This window comes from Centrocercus urophasianus, unplaced genomic scaffold (genome assembly GCF_019232065.1).
Source record: "Centrocercus urophasianus isolate 14NV4802_14NV808 unplaced genomic scaffold, USGS_Curo_1.0 seq_22, whole genome shotgun sequence".
Taxonomy (NCBI): domain Eukaryota; kingdom Metazoa; phylum Chordata; class Aves; order Galliformes; family Phasianidae; genus Centrocercus; species Centrocercus urophasianus.
This window is the reverse complement of record NW_024884778.1, coordinates 7,015,479-7,031,207: the sequence shown is the minus strand read 5'-3', so window position 1 is coordinate 7,031,207 and position 15,729 is coordinate 7,015,479. Positions and strand designations below refer to the sequence as shown.

The window sequence follows — 15,729 nt, the reverse complement described above, 5'->3', positions numbered from 1 at the left end:
TGGTAACAGCATGGCTGTCTCTGGCCCTATGTGCAGTATGTTTTGTCATGGGCTGCCCTGCTGGGCTTGGGATGGAGGAAACCTCCAGAATTCCCGTTCCTCTGGGGAGGGGGGTGAGCTGCTGGCGTTTCTGAAGACTTCAGACCAGATGACCTGTGGGGTCTTGCTGCTGTTTTTCCAGCTTTCTGTCAGTGTTTTACTTTAGCCAGTGGTGTTGTTTGCGGGGATTTCTGTAGGTCTTGAGTGTTTTGGACTTGCTAAATCCTGGTAGATCCCTGTATCCATAAATCCTAGTGGTTCTTCATATCCATCTTGAAAGGATAATGGCTGTAGCTGGAAGCTTAGCTGCTGGCAGTTCCTTGGTATTGCTGAAGATGTGTGTAAGCTATCTTCTTATCTCTTATTTGTATCTTCTAGTTTCTTTCAGAGCAGTGCAGTAATGAGGGATATACTCTGTGGGGACGAAGATGGTCTTTGTGTGTACCTTTGTATGTACCTGCTGCGTTGGCTAAAATGGCTAAAATCAGCTGCCACATGGCTTTGCCTTGTTTCAGTATTGCTCTTTATTTTCCTGCTGACTTAAACCTAATCATGTACAGCAAATAATATTTTGCTAATCGTTGCTAACTTATTTTGTATCTATTTAAAGAGCTGTGGTCAAACTGGGTTTGGTTGTCAGTTGGCAAGTAGCTTGAGTAAGTAGATGCTTCTTTGTCATGCATCAGATTGTTCATCAGAGAAAACTACAGTGTCCAGAGTTGTCATTGCCCACCACCTCCCCCCCTGAAATTTTGATGCATGTTTTTTGAAGTAGTCATGAAAGGATTTAAATCCAAAGCTGAAAAGCCTGACTGGAACTGATTGCTTTGAGCTTCTTGTTTACAAAATAAGATTCTAGAGTTAAAAAGGACGGATGAATACTTGAGGTTTTTCTTATGGCACAGTCTGATTTCTCTAGCAAAGAGTGTTGTGTTATATGCAGAATGTCAAAAAGAATAACAATAAAAGCGTATTTAATGGTGAGCAATTTTTTTTTTTTTTTTTTTTTTTTTTTTTTTTTTTTCCAGGGAAAGCTCACTTTTGATAGTCTGTGCAGTATTGGTGGCAGTTCTGTGTAGTGGTAAGATGCAGCTTTGCAGATCCCTGTAATAAATAGGACCGATGCTGTCACAGAACAAGCACTGATGTGCTGTCAATGTTTAATGCATTGGTTATTTAATAAGTCACTTCCTTATTGCAATGTATTTTTAAAATGTTTACAGTAAGACTGAATACCTGTTGTGATATTAATATCTGCTTTTTGTGGACAAATTGGGACATAGAACATTGCCAGAAAGAAATCTTTCAAGCACCGTAGAAATGGATGAATTTGTTTTTAACGTCGGTACCAGATATATAAGAACAGATATTGTTACAGTTCACAATGAAAGCATAAAAGAAGCACAAAATACGGAAATAGCAGCTGTGAAGCACGTGCATTTTGGAGTTAACTCACCTGGGGGGAGCTACTTTCTTGAGTAGTTAAGCTTCCTGTGGGTAGAGAGGACCATTCTGAGTCTCAAGTGGAGACTAAGCACAGCATTGTGTTGTAATTTAAATGGCCAACCCAACCTGCCTGGGAAGTGAGAAACCTGCAGCAGTCAACAAATTTGCTTTGCAGCTTGGCTGAAGTCATTGTGAGAGTTCTTAAAATCCTTAAAAATAATGATGTTTGTCAGGCTGTGAACTGCTCACTGTAGTGGTGTTCCATGGGCACAGTGCTTTTGTTGTGCATTTTAATAATTTAAATGCTTGTAATTACCATAGGATTAGTGACACTGGAAGCTAGGGAATGCTGCAGAGTTGGCTTGTGTAGGAAGGCAGTGAGCTTCTGTGCTTTGGCCTTCTTGGGAAGAGCTCTGTAAGGGATGCTGAGGGTGCTGCTCTCCAGCTTTCTCCAGCCCTTGCTGGAGCTGCTTTCTGTGTTGGCATGGCTGGGGATGCTGCTTGCCTCTGCTGGTGGCACTTGTGCTGTGGTCTCTGCTGACCACTCAAGCAAAGCACGTGGTGGTGCCAAACCTTGTGCAAACTGAGCATCTTCCCTCAAAGCTGTCTCTTTGTTCAGAGGTGATGTACAAGTTCCTACTGTGCCCACCCCAAGGTGAAAGCATCCCTTTGTTCAATACTAGTCTCTTCACCTCCTCTTTCACTCTTGTGGCTGTGAGAGCACTTCTTGCCTGAAGATCAACAGTTCTGAGTGCTCTGAAATCTCTTAAGAGACTTGTTAACGAAAATTCTTGCATGAGACAAGAAAGTGGGGAGTGGGACATAAGAAGGTACAAGCCCTAAACCAAGGCAAGGCCAGGTGGGGCTGAGCAACCTTGGCTGGGCTGTCCATGCCACCAGCACTGGAGCTCAGGGTTGGTATTGAAGCTGCTGTGATTCATTTCCTATCCTCTCTGACCACTGCCTTTAGATTTTGATTGGGAAAAAAAAAGGCAGTTTTTTTTTTTTTTTTGAGTAATGGGCCTCAAACAGCATGTGGCACTGCAGTGACAGTCTTGCCAAAGACTGTCTAAATCTGAGTTATTGCTTCCAGTATCTCTGTGCATGTGCCCCAGGATAGCAATTGCCTTTTTCTGCAGTGGTATTGCAGCATGAACTTTCATCTAATTCATTATCCACCCTAATGCTCAAGTCTCTCTGCATTACTGCTTTCTAAACAGCAGTCTCTCACTTCATTCCTGCACTGATTACTATTTCTCCCCAACTGCATTGCCTTGCATCTATCTTCTGTAGAATGTCTCACTTACATCAGCCCATTTCGCTGAGCTTGCCAGGCAATTGAATATTTTTGAGGCATTTTTTTGCTTGCTTACCTTTCTTTTGATTTAGCATCACTTACATTTACTGAGCATGGCATTTGCGTTGTCCTCCAGCTGGTTATATTGGTGCTGCATAGGGAAGAAGTGACCGCTTGCCTTTTCAGGCTGTGCTGCGTGCTGTCTCTGTATGATTATAAAGTGTGCATCATTGCTAGCAATTCTTACCTATTTGCTTCATCTGAGCACAGTTACTGCTTTTCTGGTCTTGCTGCCAAGGCCTTAGCAGTCCTGCTCTCAGTAGTTTGGGACTTTGTGTTGAAATCGTTACTGCATTCTCTGGGGACAAATGACCAAGGAACAGAGAATTAGTTTTGCACACAAAACACCACCAGACCTTCCTGCTGGGAGACGTCCAGGAAACTTCTTGTCTGGGTGAAACACAAACGGTGAACTGCCACGTAAATATGGATGTTTGAGTTGCTTCGCAGATCAGCTCTGTAGCATTTGTTGAGTCTTTTCACTTTGAACAAAGCAGCTCCCTTGGCAGGAAATGAGGAAGTTCTCAAAATGGCAGGTCCTGTTTTTGGGGCATATATCCCTGATTAGGAGCTCGCTCAGTCAGCACGAAAGTCTCCATTTATCTCAGTTTCCACTTCAGATTTGTACTTCGGGAAATAAATGTGGATAAAACCCTTTGCTATGAAATCCGTATCTGATGCAAGTTGTCAGCGTGAAAAGATTTATCTAAAAAAAAATAAATCATCCAACAGCCCTATTTTGTCGATCGTAAGCCAAATTAAATACATTTTTACACAAATACACATGGATGGTTGTTTGCTTGGCTTGACTCAGTTTAAGTTTGATCCTAAAATAATTTCTGTGGATCTGGCTGGAATTGCTGTCACATGCTGGAGGCACTAAATCTGGCTACCTGAGTGCTGCAGATCTGTTTCAGTGCAGAGTGATACAAATCTAAAATTATTTCTGCTCAATTCAGGGGAACATGCTTGTTTCTGCTCTTCCATCTTTTCTGCAGGAGATTGCACAGCCCTGGGTGGTAAGACCTGACTGCAAACTGAGAGGGAGATATCTCACAGTGGGACTTGAGCATTTCTCCTTTCTTTTCTTAAATAGTTCTTTATTGAGCTTTCCACCTTCTGCATTAATTTGAGAGCTGAACCAAATAACCAGGAAGAGATTGATGTGGCCTCACGTTATTTCATACGGTCAATAAATTGTTAAATGGGCCAAAGGACACGGGTTAAAAAAATCATTTTGTATAAAGAATGAGGGATTTTTATTAGCTGACAGAGCCCCCGTCTCTGAAGACTTTATAATGGGGCAGGTTTGATCTTGAGCCATGCAGTGGGAGCAGCTCTGTTGGCTTCATAAGTGCCTTGCCTTTCCCAGCGTGGATGAGACGAGTTGTGCCCCGTGTTGTGTGCTGAGTGAGCACTGAGCTCGCTGCTCCCACTGCACTGGAGGCAGAGGGGTTGGTGAGCAGCCTTGGGAAGGGGGCTGCTGGCAGTGCCCATGCTGTGATCTCGACCAGGACAAATCTGGCACCCCCTTATGCATGGACACAGTCTGACCTAGCAGGCTTTTAATATCCTGTGTACCTGGTAGGATTGCCCTTATTTAAATGCTAGGAGGTATAGTGGCATAGGATGCCATTTGAGGTGTTCTGGGGTTACAGTGGTAATCTTGTATCAGTGGTCAGGAGAGTAGTGAAAGCAGAGATGATTAAATGTATGCTTGTCTGCACTGTAACACCTTTGTGGGTTTTATGGGATGATGAGGAAATGGAAATGCAGGCTACCTGCGGGGAGGCATGAGTGTGCCTGGTGAGTCGGCAGCCCCATTGCACAGCCCGGGGCTACATCACCATGCTTGTGCTTATTTTGGATATTTTGATTGTCAAGGTGCTTCTTGGTGTATGACTTCTGGAGATATGTTTTCAAAACAGAAGGCTGCACTAAGGCAAATACCAGCAGTAGATACAAGCAAATTGCGTTTCCTGAGCTGAGAGGTGAAACTGGTGATATTGTATGAGTTTGTGTGTTTCTAGGAGCATTACTAGCTTTAGTGATGAGAGAATTGGTGTCATTCTGCATTAAACAAGGAAGTGAAGCTACAAAATGCTCCATTAAGGTCACATTTATTTGCTGTTCAGAGGTTGTTCTTCTAATGTTGTGCGTGCTGCAGCCCCTAATTATGGGAGAATGAGCGAGACAGGTGCTTCCTGCCATGTTTTCTGTTGTAAAACCCTCAAGGTTTATGTGCTTGCAGTAGAGGAAGAAGTGAAACAACACCCCCCCCTCTCCTCCCCCTTTTAACCATTGTTAATTGAGCCTACAAACAGGTCACTATTATATATGTAAGGCTCATGTTTCCCAGATAAATTGTGCTGAAAGTAATGAGACCCAGCTGGCCTGTTGTCAGTGTGCCTGTGCTGGTGAACTCGTGTCCCTTCTGCACAAGGGCATGGAGCTGGCCCTGGGCTCCAGCTCGCTTCAATCTTGCCTTTGGGGAAGCAGCGTGGAGTCACTGGAGCTGACTTTGTGAAGAACAGTTATTTTGCCCTCATACCTTAGGGTTTGTTGTCCTACTTCAGTCTGACCCTGATGTTCTAGGTGTAGGAGCACAGAGTCTGTCCTCTCCCTGCTATCTGCTGGGATTCAGTCAGAGAGCACCAACTTTCCTGTGCAGGTCAGCCTTGCTTGTGAGCCTGTGCTGTGAAGTTTTATCTCTGTTTGCCTAATGCATTGTTATGAATAAAATTAATAAATGACAAGGCAATGAACGAGGATGAGGATTCTTCCTTTTAAGAAATGCAGATAATGATGGTTAACAGAAATCAGAGGAAGTGTACGGGATGCGTGGGCCAAGAGTTTTCTAGGTTCAAGTTGTCAGGTGCTCCCAATTACTTTTGTCTGACTACCCAAATGAGAAGTGTTTAAAAGAAGTCCAGTTTGCAGTGTCCATTAGTCGTCTTTAAGGTATCTCAGATGCATAAAATATCTGTCTTAGAGAGAAATGGAATGTATTTCAACATGCAAGAAAGCGTCAAGGGACAGTTCAGTAGGACAGAGACTTTGGATTTCATACAGTTGTAGTTCCCAGTGATGTGGGATGACTGGTTCCAAATCCGGGGTCTCAGCTGCCAGCACCACGTGCTGCTTGCAGTGCGCCCTGAGCAGCCCCCCATCCCAGAGCTGCCTCAGTTAGCCAGGCTGTGTTTTCTGCTCATCAGTTCTGTGTCTTCTCTGGAGAAGAGGTAGCAAACTGTTTCTTTATTCCGATGCATTGCTCACATATTGGTAAACGTGAGCTCATACTGCATTCTGAGAATTTTTTGACTGAGAATACTTTGCAAAACCGATGGCAGAAACTGCCATGGTGCACCATCCTTCTGCAAGCGGTGATGTTGCAGCTGGTTTAACTTCTGTGTTTTTGTCTTGAGATGGGGCTGTTGGCACTGCTGTTTGCCTGTCTGACTTTGCCACCTCCTAGCACAAGCACTGCAGTGATGCCAGTTGCCATCAGTGGTCCCAGTTCACCCACCATGTCATGTCTTACACAGCTGATGCCATGAAAATCCCAACCCAAGCCCTTTCTAATCTGTGGGCAGCATCTGTCTCTTGCTGGCCTCCCAAGCTTCTTTTTCTGAGCCCTCTTAATGGGGCACTGGTGATGCAACTTGAAGTTGCCTGGCTGCCTTGCTAATGAGCTTTGCTGTAAAGCTGAGGAAGGACTGTGAGATCTGGCCATGACTGGAGACACTTGGATTTCCTGTTCCCTGGGAGGTGCTGGCTCTGTGAGCATCGCTGGTGTGATGTGTGATCTTGTTCTGTTTTGGCTCAGATGTCTCAAGCAGGGCGCTTTTCTGTCACCCTTAAACTCCATCCCTTGCAGCATAAGGCTGCACTGAAGATCTGTTTTCTCTTAGTTATCTACATCAGTTATAATGCTTTGGGACTGACACTGCGCATTGTTACATTGAAGTAATACAAAATGCATTACACAACTCACTGGCTACTGAGGTTTAATGCACCTAGTGACTGCTGTATTCGTGTTTGGGATGAGGGCTTTTAATTTCAGTAGTTAATTGAATCCCTGCAATTTGACAGTGTGTTCCCTGCACCGTTTTTAATCTTTACGTTGTTGGCTGGTTCCTGTAAAGGCTGGATTTACGTTCTTGCTTTAGGTTTGTGTTGTTCCCACATGTATTGGTGCATGAACAACAGAATGAGTGGTGTGGGAAGTCCCACGTTGCTTTTGAGAATAGGCCTGTAGCTTGTGCTCACATAGGAGTTAAGGGTGGCTGTCATCTGGGAAAGGCATATACACTGCTTGGCAGATGCAGCGTTAGGATGTCTGTTGTTTCACTTAGACATGAGAAACTCGTGGTTGTAGCTCCCGTATTTCATTAATGGAAAGCTGTTTGTGAAGATTGTGTATGCATTCATGGGAGAATGAACCGTATCTTTTATCTGATAATCAGAAGAAATCTCTGCATCGGAATCAAAGGAAGAAGTCTCATTCAGAACATAATTTGATGCTGTCTGACCACCATATGCTGTTTTAACTTCCATCTTTTTGGCAAGATGTAATCACCCTAAAATGTGGGAAACCAGGCCGGAAGAGTCTTTTGAAAGTAAGACGCTATCAAAATGGATTAGTGCCTGAATTATGTACAGATTAATTCTCTGTAAAGAGTGGTAAAATATGAGGCAAATAGCCTAGTTTTGTTTAGCAAGTTTTACACTAAGCCCAGGCAAGTGAATCTGACCATTATTTTATTTTATTAAAAAAAAAAAAAAGTTTCCTATTATAGATGTATTTCCTATCAATTATTTTTCCCCCATTTTTTCCCCTTCTGGCTCTCTTCACAACAGTAATTTAAAGAAACTGCCAAGTAGCCTTAGCCATTGTCAGCAGTGCACGTGTTAATGTGTGGCATTGCAGCACCTTCACCTTACCTGCCTCTCTTTATCACACTGCTGTTAAGAGCACCTTTACTGCTGTGCATTTTGCCTTTTTTTTCCTCCCCCCGTGAGGTTTGCCTGAAGCTTTATGTCTGCAGATGGCCAAGTGTCTTGGCTCACTGATCTCTTAAACTCCATATCAGAGATGATATAAAAGCCCTTAAGGTAATGTTCCTGTGCTTCCATCCCTTTTAAAACACATCGTTGTGCTGTCTTCAAGAAAAAAGAAAACCAACAAAACAACAACAACTAAACAACAACAACAAAAAAAACCCAAAAAATGGTGTTTTCTTGTTTTTTGAACAAGTTTCTTTCATAAGAATCAAGTTGATAAGGAACTAATTGCTGGCATTCCTTACTATTTAGTGCTTTTTGCCTAAATGCCACCAACACTTTTCCTTCCCATCTTAAGAGTTTTCAGGCGTTAACAGCTCTCCAGATTCCAAGTCTCCTTCTCCAAAGACATCCCAGTTTTCCAGCAGTAGGACCAGGTTGAAGCGCATCACTCCAAGCGTCCCCATCACGGACGTGTGCTATGGCAGACTCAGCTGCAGGGTAGCCCACAGCCAGAGCGTGAGCTGGGTGGGCTGTGCGTGTGCCATTGACTCTGCACTGCTGTAATCAGAGCAGCTGAAAACAAATTTGGGTGCAACCCTTTTCTTCAGAGAAGGCTTAAATGAATTTGAGTCTGGCACACTCTCTTGTTAAACTACTGTCGTAACTAATGATTTTGCCATTCAGAAATGAAGTATTGATCTTAAAAAGAGTTTTTCTTACACAGCCCATGGCTTGATACCTTTTAAACACTAATGCCCAGGGTATAATCTCTGTGAATAGCATAATAGCTTTATATTTAAGGTAGATTGGGGATAAAATTTTGTGTGTTCATGTGAACTATGAATACCAGTAAGGTATTCAAGCAGGAATTACCTAATCATGCCTTTGAGGGCACTTATCAAATAATTTTTATTGGAAACTTAATATATTGAGACAGTGTGAATGGGAAGCTGATCAGAATGCTAAGGAATGTCCCAGCATCGCATTGCTTTGCTGTCTGCAGATATGCAGTAGGGCTTGATTAATTTAGCACATCATCTAAAATCATGTAGCGTTGAGTACCGATAAAAATTATATGAAACTGTGTGCAAGAGATTTCTCCATGCTAGCTGTGAAGGATCCCCTGTTCCCTGCAGAAGTCACTGCGATGGCACCCGTGCAGCCCCACCGACTGCAGGTGTCACACGCCATGGGCACCGGCGCTGCACCAGCAGCCAGAGGACTTGCTTGGGATTTAATTTCACGCTTGTGTATCTGAGCATCAGATTGGTCCCCTTCTTTTTTTTAACTGTATATTTGCAAGTCTCAGACCATACATTATGGCATTCCCTGCTCCTCTGCCCGCAGCACTGGCACGTTGTATCAAATCAAACCTTGCGGGGTAAGGTCTCTTGCTCTCCTTTTTCCTCCTGTCTCCTGCTGTGTATTTCTCTCCCCTCCCCATTCATCTAGTTTAGATGCTCCATTTTGAGTCTTCCAGCAGTATGTTCCTCCCCTCCTATTGTCCCGATTTCCACTTCCCCCACTTTTGCAGGGTTCCCAGAAGATCAGAGACTCCTTGTGTTTGCTCTGTGCTGGACCAGCCCATCTAATTGCTGGCTGTTCTCCAGTCTCCAGTTCTGTGGGAGTGGAGCAGGAAATCACTTGGCTGCGCTGTTCCTGAGCTGTTAACTGTCTCCCAGCTGAGAAAGTCTCATGGAAACCTGCAGTGAGGAGCATTAATAACTTAACTCTTAAGTACTTTTTCTAGTACTTGTTCTCATATTATACAAGCAAAAGATATCGGTCGAGTTTGTCAATTATTTCCACGTATAACTTCTGAAAAGGTAGAATTGGAATGATGCACAAAAATGAATGCATGTACTCTAATGACTGGAGTAAAACCTTTAGCTGGATGTTTTCTCCAGTGAAAGAGGAAGATTCAGCAGTGCTTGAATGCCTGTTACCTTTTCACTGGTGTCATTGAGTTGCCTTGATCAAAAGGTCCATTCCTGGTGCCCCCCGAAACCTGGAAAAAGTAAAATGTCTGACATGTAAAGAAGCATTTTTTAAATAATTTGATTGTGATGCTTCTCTTCCAAACTTTTGGCTGTTTAAGGTAGAAATGAAGGGCAAGTTGGGGTTCAGGCAAATGTATTTTCAGTTTTTCCACAACAGGTGAATCTGAAAATCTCCTGCATGCTCTGTTGTATACCTCACACCTCCAAATCCCCTGACCCCAGCTGATAGCAAACAACAAAAGCTCCTCAAGATTGAGCCTGCCTTTTCCTGATAGCCTTATCAGCGTGAGATATTGCCAACAATAGCTGCTTGTTCCTGCAGTGTTTTCTCCTTGCTCACATCGCCCTGTGCAGGGTACATGGCCATACTGCAAGCAGGCTGAGGAGCTGGGAGGAGAACATTGCGTTTTCTATGTCAAAGACACCATTACCTTCCCAATTCACTGCATGGCCAGGGTCTTCACCTGTCATCCTTTTCCTAGAGTTTCTGCAGTTATCCAGTCGACCTCTATCTTCTCTACATGGCTAATGGCTGCTGAATTACTGCACGTCTATTAGGAGACTGTTGTCATTACCATTGGGCTGCCTACCATCATTGCAGGGCTTTATTTAGAACAGTGTGATCCAGTTTGTTTCATGTTCAGTCCTGCAGGAGATGTTTAGCAGCACAGCCAGCAAGTTCTCATCTACAGTTCTCTTGACAAGTGCTTGAGCTGTCCTTTTGCTTTGTGCTTTGGTATAATTAAACCTGTGTATAACATGACCCTTCACTATTTATGAGTGTAGATAAATGTACAAATCTATTGTATACATACAGAAAACTGAAAATGCATGTATTTACTAGAATACTAGGCTTTTAATTGTGTAAATATAATGCTGACTAAAGCAAATGTTCAATTTCACATTGAAGTAAGGCATTCATAAAAGCCTGGATTTGCATAATTCAATTTTCTGCACAGAAAATACTGCAGATCAACAGTATGATTCATAACTTGTTCCATGGTTGACGTATGGCTCTTTGACAGTGCAAGCCAGGATTACAAAGGGCTTCACAGTTTTGGATGCTTTGCACTGACTCAAAGCCTTTCTCCTTTCAACACATACAGATGATTTGAATGAGTTCCTTTCTTTTGATGGTAAAGCACACAGCAGGGCTCACTGAGACAGAGCCACAGGAGCAGCTTCCTCCTTGGAGGTGGCAGGGTGATACCATCCTCCTACCTGCAGGAATCATAGCTTTTGCAGGGGAGATGGGGGATGAACCCACAATTATGTGCTCCCTCTGCATAGAGGATGCTCAGGAAAGAGTTGCTTCTCTCTTTTAGTAGTAAAGAGGGACTTAAGATATTTTTCCCAGGATACAAGATTTTTCTCTTCTTGAGTGATGAGGCTAGTTTTTCCTGATAGCCTTTCCAGCCACTCTCCCGGGTTAGTTCTATGTTCCATTCCTTAGCTGTTCATGGTCTGTGGTGTTGGCTTGTTTGTTCGTTTTGCCAAAACAGTTTGGGTCTCTGTATCTCTCATCTGTTCCTTCCAGTTGATGCAAATGTCTGTTGCCTCCCAACCAGGTAGGCATATTGGGGTAAATCGGAAGAGAAAATAAGGTGTGTGGTGTAGAGCTGCCTACAAACCCTCATAGTGCATGTTCCAGAGTTTCTAGTTCAGCCTGGAGTGAATTAGCATTTGGAAAGTTGCCAAGAAATTTGGAAAACTCATTCAAATCAGAGGCTCATAATAAATGGCACAATTAGTGCCTTTGTTCGCACAAGGGAAGAAATTGATGAGAGCAGACCTGCAGTGCCTTTCCTGGGATTGCATGGCTTTTCTTACCGTTTCAGCATTCCAAAACCTGCAGCAATGCATGACCCTTGCTGAAGATTGCAGGTTGTCTATGTAGTACCTGTTGGCTGCAGTTTGTTCTCTGCTGCTGTGGCACCAAAGGGTGCGATAACCAGAAGCATCTGCAAAGTTCTTGACATTCGGTAAAGATCTGCTACCAGCTGTAGTTGGCCTGGGAGCAGACGGGAATCTGAAGCTCGGTGACTGTATTTGGGTAGAGATGCTTTGGGCAGTTTTCTAAAGTTTTACTTTCAATAATTCAACTAGTTACTGATCAAATAAATGATCAGTTGGACTTAAATTGCCATTGAGTCATGTAGCGTGTGCCTGTTCTTCACATTTTGCATATGGGTTTATTTGGTGGTGTGTTTATTAGAGCATGGGAATTTCCAGTTGTGATATTGGAGAAAGATTGAATTTATCGTGGATTGGTTACTGACATTTGTGTAGTCACGCACTTCCCATTGGGTTCCGTGAGATGTACAGAAATACTGAATAAAATTTGCATGCAAACCTTCCTTACCACCCACCCTTCCCCCCATTCCCCCCCCCCAAAAAAAAATAACAACAACAACAACAAAAAAGCACTTCCTTGTGAAAGTTACGTATTTCTTCACAAGAAAAATTATTGGGTTTCAGTGTAGGATGTGTTCTTTATGTTTTGGTTGCTAAATTTAATTCCTTCTAGCTTGTGAAGTTTTACAAGGATTCCTTCTTTGCTGGCCTCTCCCTTTTATGTCAGAAGGCGTTGGTGTTGCATGCTGGATATTCATCTGACACACGCAGCGTTGCTCTGGCTGGAAGGCAGCACTGTGTGTCTGCTTTGCTTGGATGAATCCTGTGAGGCGATGTTTCTGGAGCCCTGCTCGTGTTCAGGCTGTTACCCCGTGTGCTGTGGGCTCAGGTCTGCAGGCTATATGTAGAGATTTGTTCCCTCCTGAATGAGGCTGTTCTAAATGATTTAAAACAAAGTTGTGATAGTAAGGATAACGTGCTTCTGCATTTATAGTCTTTCAAGGATCTTGGTCATTTCTGTGTAGGTTTACTAGTTTGGTAGCTTGTTTTCCGAATGGCCATCTTGAGGTCAGAGGAAAATCAGACACATCTTGCTTTTTGTTTACTTGTGTATATCAGAATATCCTTATGGATAGTACTGAAGTTAGACTGGTACGTGCTAGATAAGAATAAAGGCATTGGTGAGTCCTACCTTCTCTGAATCATCTTTGAGCATTGGGCCTCCATGGATGAGGAGCACACCTGCTAATTTTCTTTAAGCGGTGCCAACTTTGTAGTTTCTGCTCAGCGAGGATTTAAGCTTTGCAATGTAAACTCCAGGGAGTAAAGACCACTTTCCTAACGATTCCTACTTTTCTCTTCCCAGCTCTGACCGAAGGTTATGTTGGCTCTCTGCATGAAAACAGACATGGTAGTTCTGTGCAGATACGGAGGCGAAAGGCTTCGGGGGATCCTTACTGGGCATACTCGGGTGAGTTGGATTCTTCAGAGCAGTGAAACATGAAATATCTCCAGAACTAAAATTTCTTCGCTTTTTGTTACTACTATGCTCAGAAATAGGGTTTCTGAGCCTTCATTTACAGTGTATTTTCTGCTGACCTCCTAGTGACTTCCTCTACAGTAATCCATTCCTTTCCTGCGTTTCTGTCAGTTACCTGCAAAGTTTTCCTTGTAACTCTGCTCCTTCTGTGTATAATGTTTTAAGTCTCTTAACGTAGCCCTGCATACTCCCATGAACTTTACGTTGTCTAAACAGCGTCTTTCCAAGTTTACAGTTTGCTTGCACTGAATCTTGTAGGAAAACTGTAAGGGTTGGATTGACACAGGTGACGAGACACTGGAAATTTTACAGTTAATTATCTGCATGTGTGTTATCACAGTAGAGTGTAGTAAGGACAGTGAGAACTGTCAGTGCAGTAATGCACCAGGTGTGTGATGCTGAGAAGGTCAGATGTAGGAGGCATTGCATTATTTGTCCTGTTGCTCTTACAAGAGCTCTTATGAAACGTTAAGGAACTGTGCTTCTATGCAGACCATGAAATTTCACTGGAAGTGAATGATTATAGGTGAAGTTGCAACTTTTTTCCACTAATACACAAAATACCAATGTTGCATTTTATTTATCAGATCCTGAATATAAGCTGCTTCACTTGTGAATGAGATCATACAAGTAAAATACTTCTAAGCATTTTAGTAATGTAGGACAAGCTCTGCTTTCTGTTTAGAACTTTGAGGTTATCATCAAATGCACAGATATTTTAAGAGTTAATTCTGTGCTTCAGCTTAAAGCAACTCATTTAGGTTTTAAGCCTCCAAACAGTGGAAGATAACTTTTGTGTTGAAATGAATGGGCTATTCTTATGTGTTGTCTTGCAATAAAATATTGTATGTTAAGTGATGCTTGGCAGGTTTATTTTGTTTCTGTTGCTGAAAATTGTTGGTAGTTAAATCAAAATGTTTGGGAAAAACAAAAGTAGTGGAATTAATCAGTTGTCATATATGTCATAACTCATTTATTTGAGTTACTAGACTTTTTAACCAGTCTTTTGCCTTAAAAACAAACAAAAACAGAAAAATACACACACAGAAACAAATCTACCAAAACAAAAAAATAAGTCCTACCCACCAAAAGTAACCAAATCTCATTTATGCATACAACATTCTTCCTAATTCTATTTTTGCACTGGTGCAGTTCTTCCTTTATGAGTAACATCATTTGTTCACCCCTTCAGAAGAGCTTTTACCACCCACTAATCCTTTTAGATTTGTGTCATAATAAAGCGTATAGTCCTGATGTGTAATTATACCTTTCCTGTTGGATTTTGCATCCTTTTGTCTATTGATAAATCTCCCGCTTTCATGAGAAAAATAGCCAACCTGTTTTTAGAGAAGTTAGTGACTTCTTGATCATCAATAATGTGCCATTCCACCTGATCAGCTCTGATCCTTTTTTTGTCACTGTTGCTGACAAAAGGAGTAAACTAGGAGATGGAAAAGATGGAAATGATGTATTTACCAGTGCTTGTCAAGAAACCAGGTGAAGATTTAATATTTTCTCAGCATGCTTAGTCATGCTGCCATTTGATCTGAGTAACTTAAAATGTCATTCCAGGGGGCAAGTGGTTTGGCACCAGCTATTCCAGCTGCAAGGCATGAGTTCTTGTTGAAGCTTTCATGATGCGAAATACAAGCGTAAGCTAACAGTGTAGGTACAGCGCGACCTGGCTGCGTGGGTTCTGTGTAACCTACATCAGAACAAGGCCATGCTGGAAGAGGCTGGAGGCCTGGTAGCCTCCTGAGCCCCTTTGAAGCCCATGCTGCAGGGAGGAGCAGCTCTATCCCACTGAGCTGCACAGCGAGTGCTGGTAGGTCTGCATGAGAGCAGGATGACATGGGCATGTGCCAAAGGTGAATGTTGTGCTGAAGGCAATGTTCGCAGGGTTGCATTTGGGAAGAAAAAGGCAAATCGAGAAATGGGGAAGACACAGTAATTTCAGGAATAAATGGTGGATTGCAGAGCCCAAATGTCAAGCAGTTGTTTTTTTCTAGTCAGGCACATTGAAGAGGATGCTCAAGTTATCTATTCCTTTCTCTTGCATCCCGGTTCCCCAGAGTGTTTCCCAGAGCACTGAACAGGGCTTGGCTAAGCAGTTTATGTACTAACATCAGTCTTGCAGGAAGGGTTTTGGATGTAACTAGGAAGTTTATATCAAATGAGCTTACAGAGTGGGAAATTCACTCTGCAGTAAGCAATTAGTCCGTGTCAGTGGCTTCCAAGCTCTTCTATAGATGTTAACCAGTAGGCTGTTCCCCTTTCTTGTCCTCACATGTTCAGACCAGCTCTCTTCCAGCTAGTTGTACAGCAGCTGCTGGCTCCAGCTCTGGCAGTTATGGGCAGAGAAAAAAGCTCTGCTGGCCTGTATGCTGCTGAATTTAAGTCTCTTGTAAGGGAAGTTGCCAACTAGAGTAAATAAGACCGGGACAGCTTCTGCTTGCTGTTGGCATACGACCACAGGCAGAGCTCAG

The 15,729-nt window shown here is 42.9% G+C and overlaps 1 protein-coding gene across 1 annotated transcript in view; it reads left to right on the top strand.

The window, feature by feature from the left end:
- The window catches only part of PTPRG (protein tyrosine phosphatase receptor type G), a 378,176-nt gene that overhangs the window by 71,811 nt on the left and 290,636 nt on the right, over positions 1–15,729 (top strand). Inside the window, exon 2 of the mRNA XM_042823259.1 lies at positions 13,070–13,174. Coding sequence (XP_042679193.1) covers positions 13,070–13,174 — 105 coding nt within the window. The remainder of the gene's footprint in view (positions 1–13,069; positions 13,175–15,729) is intronic.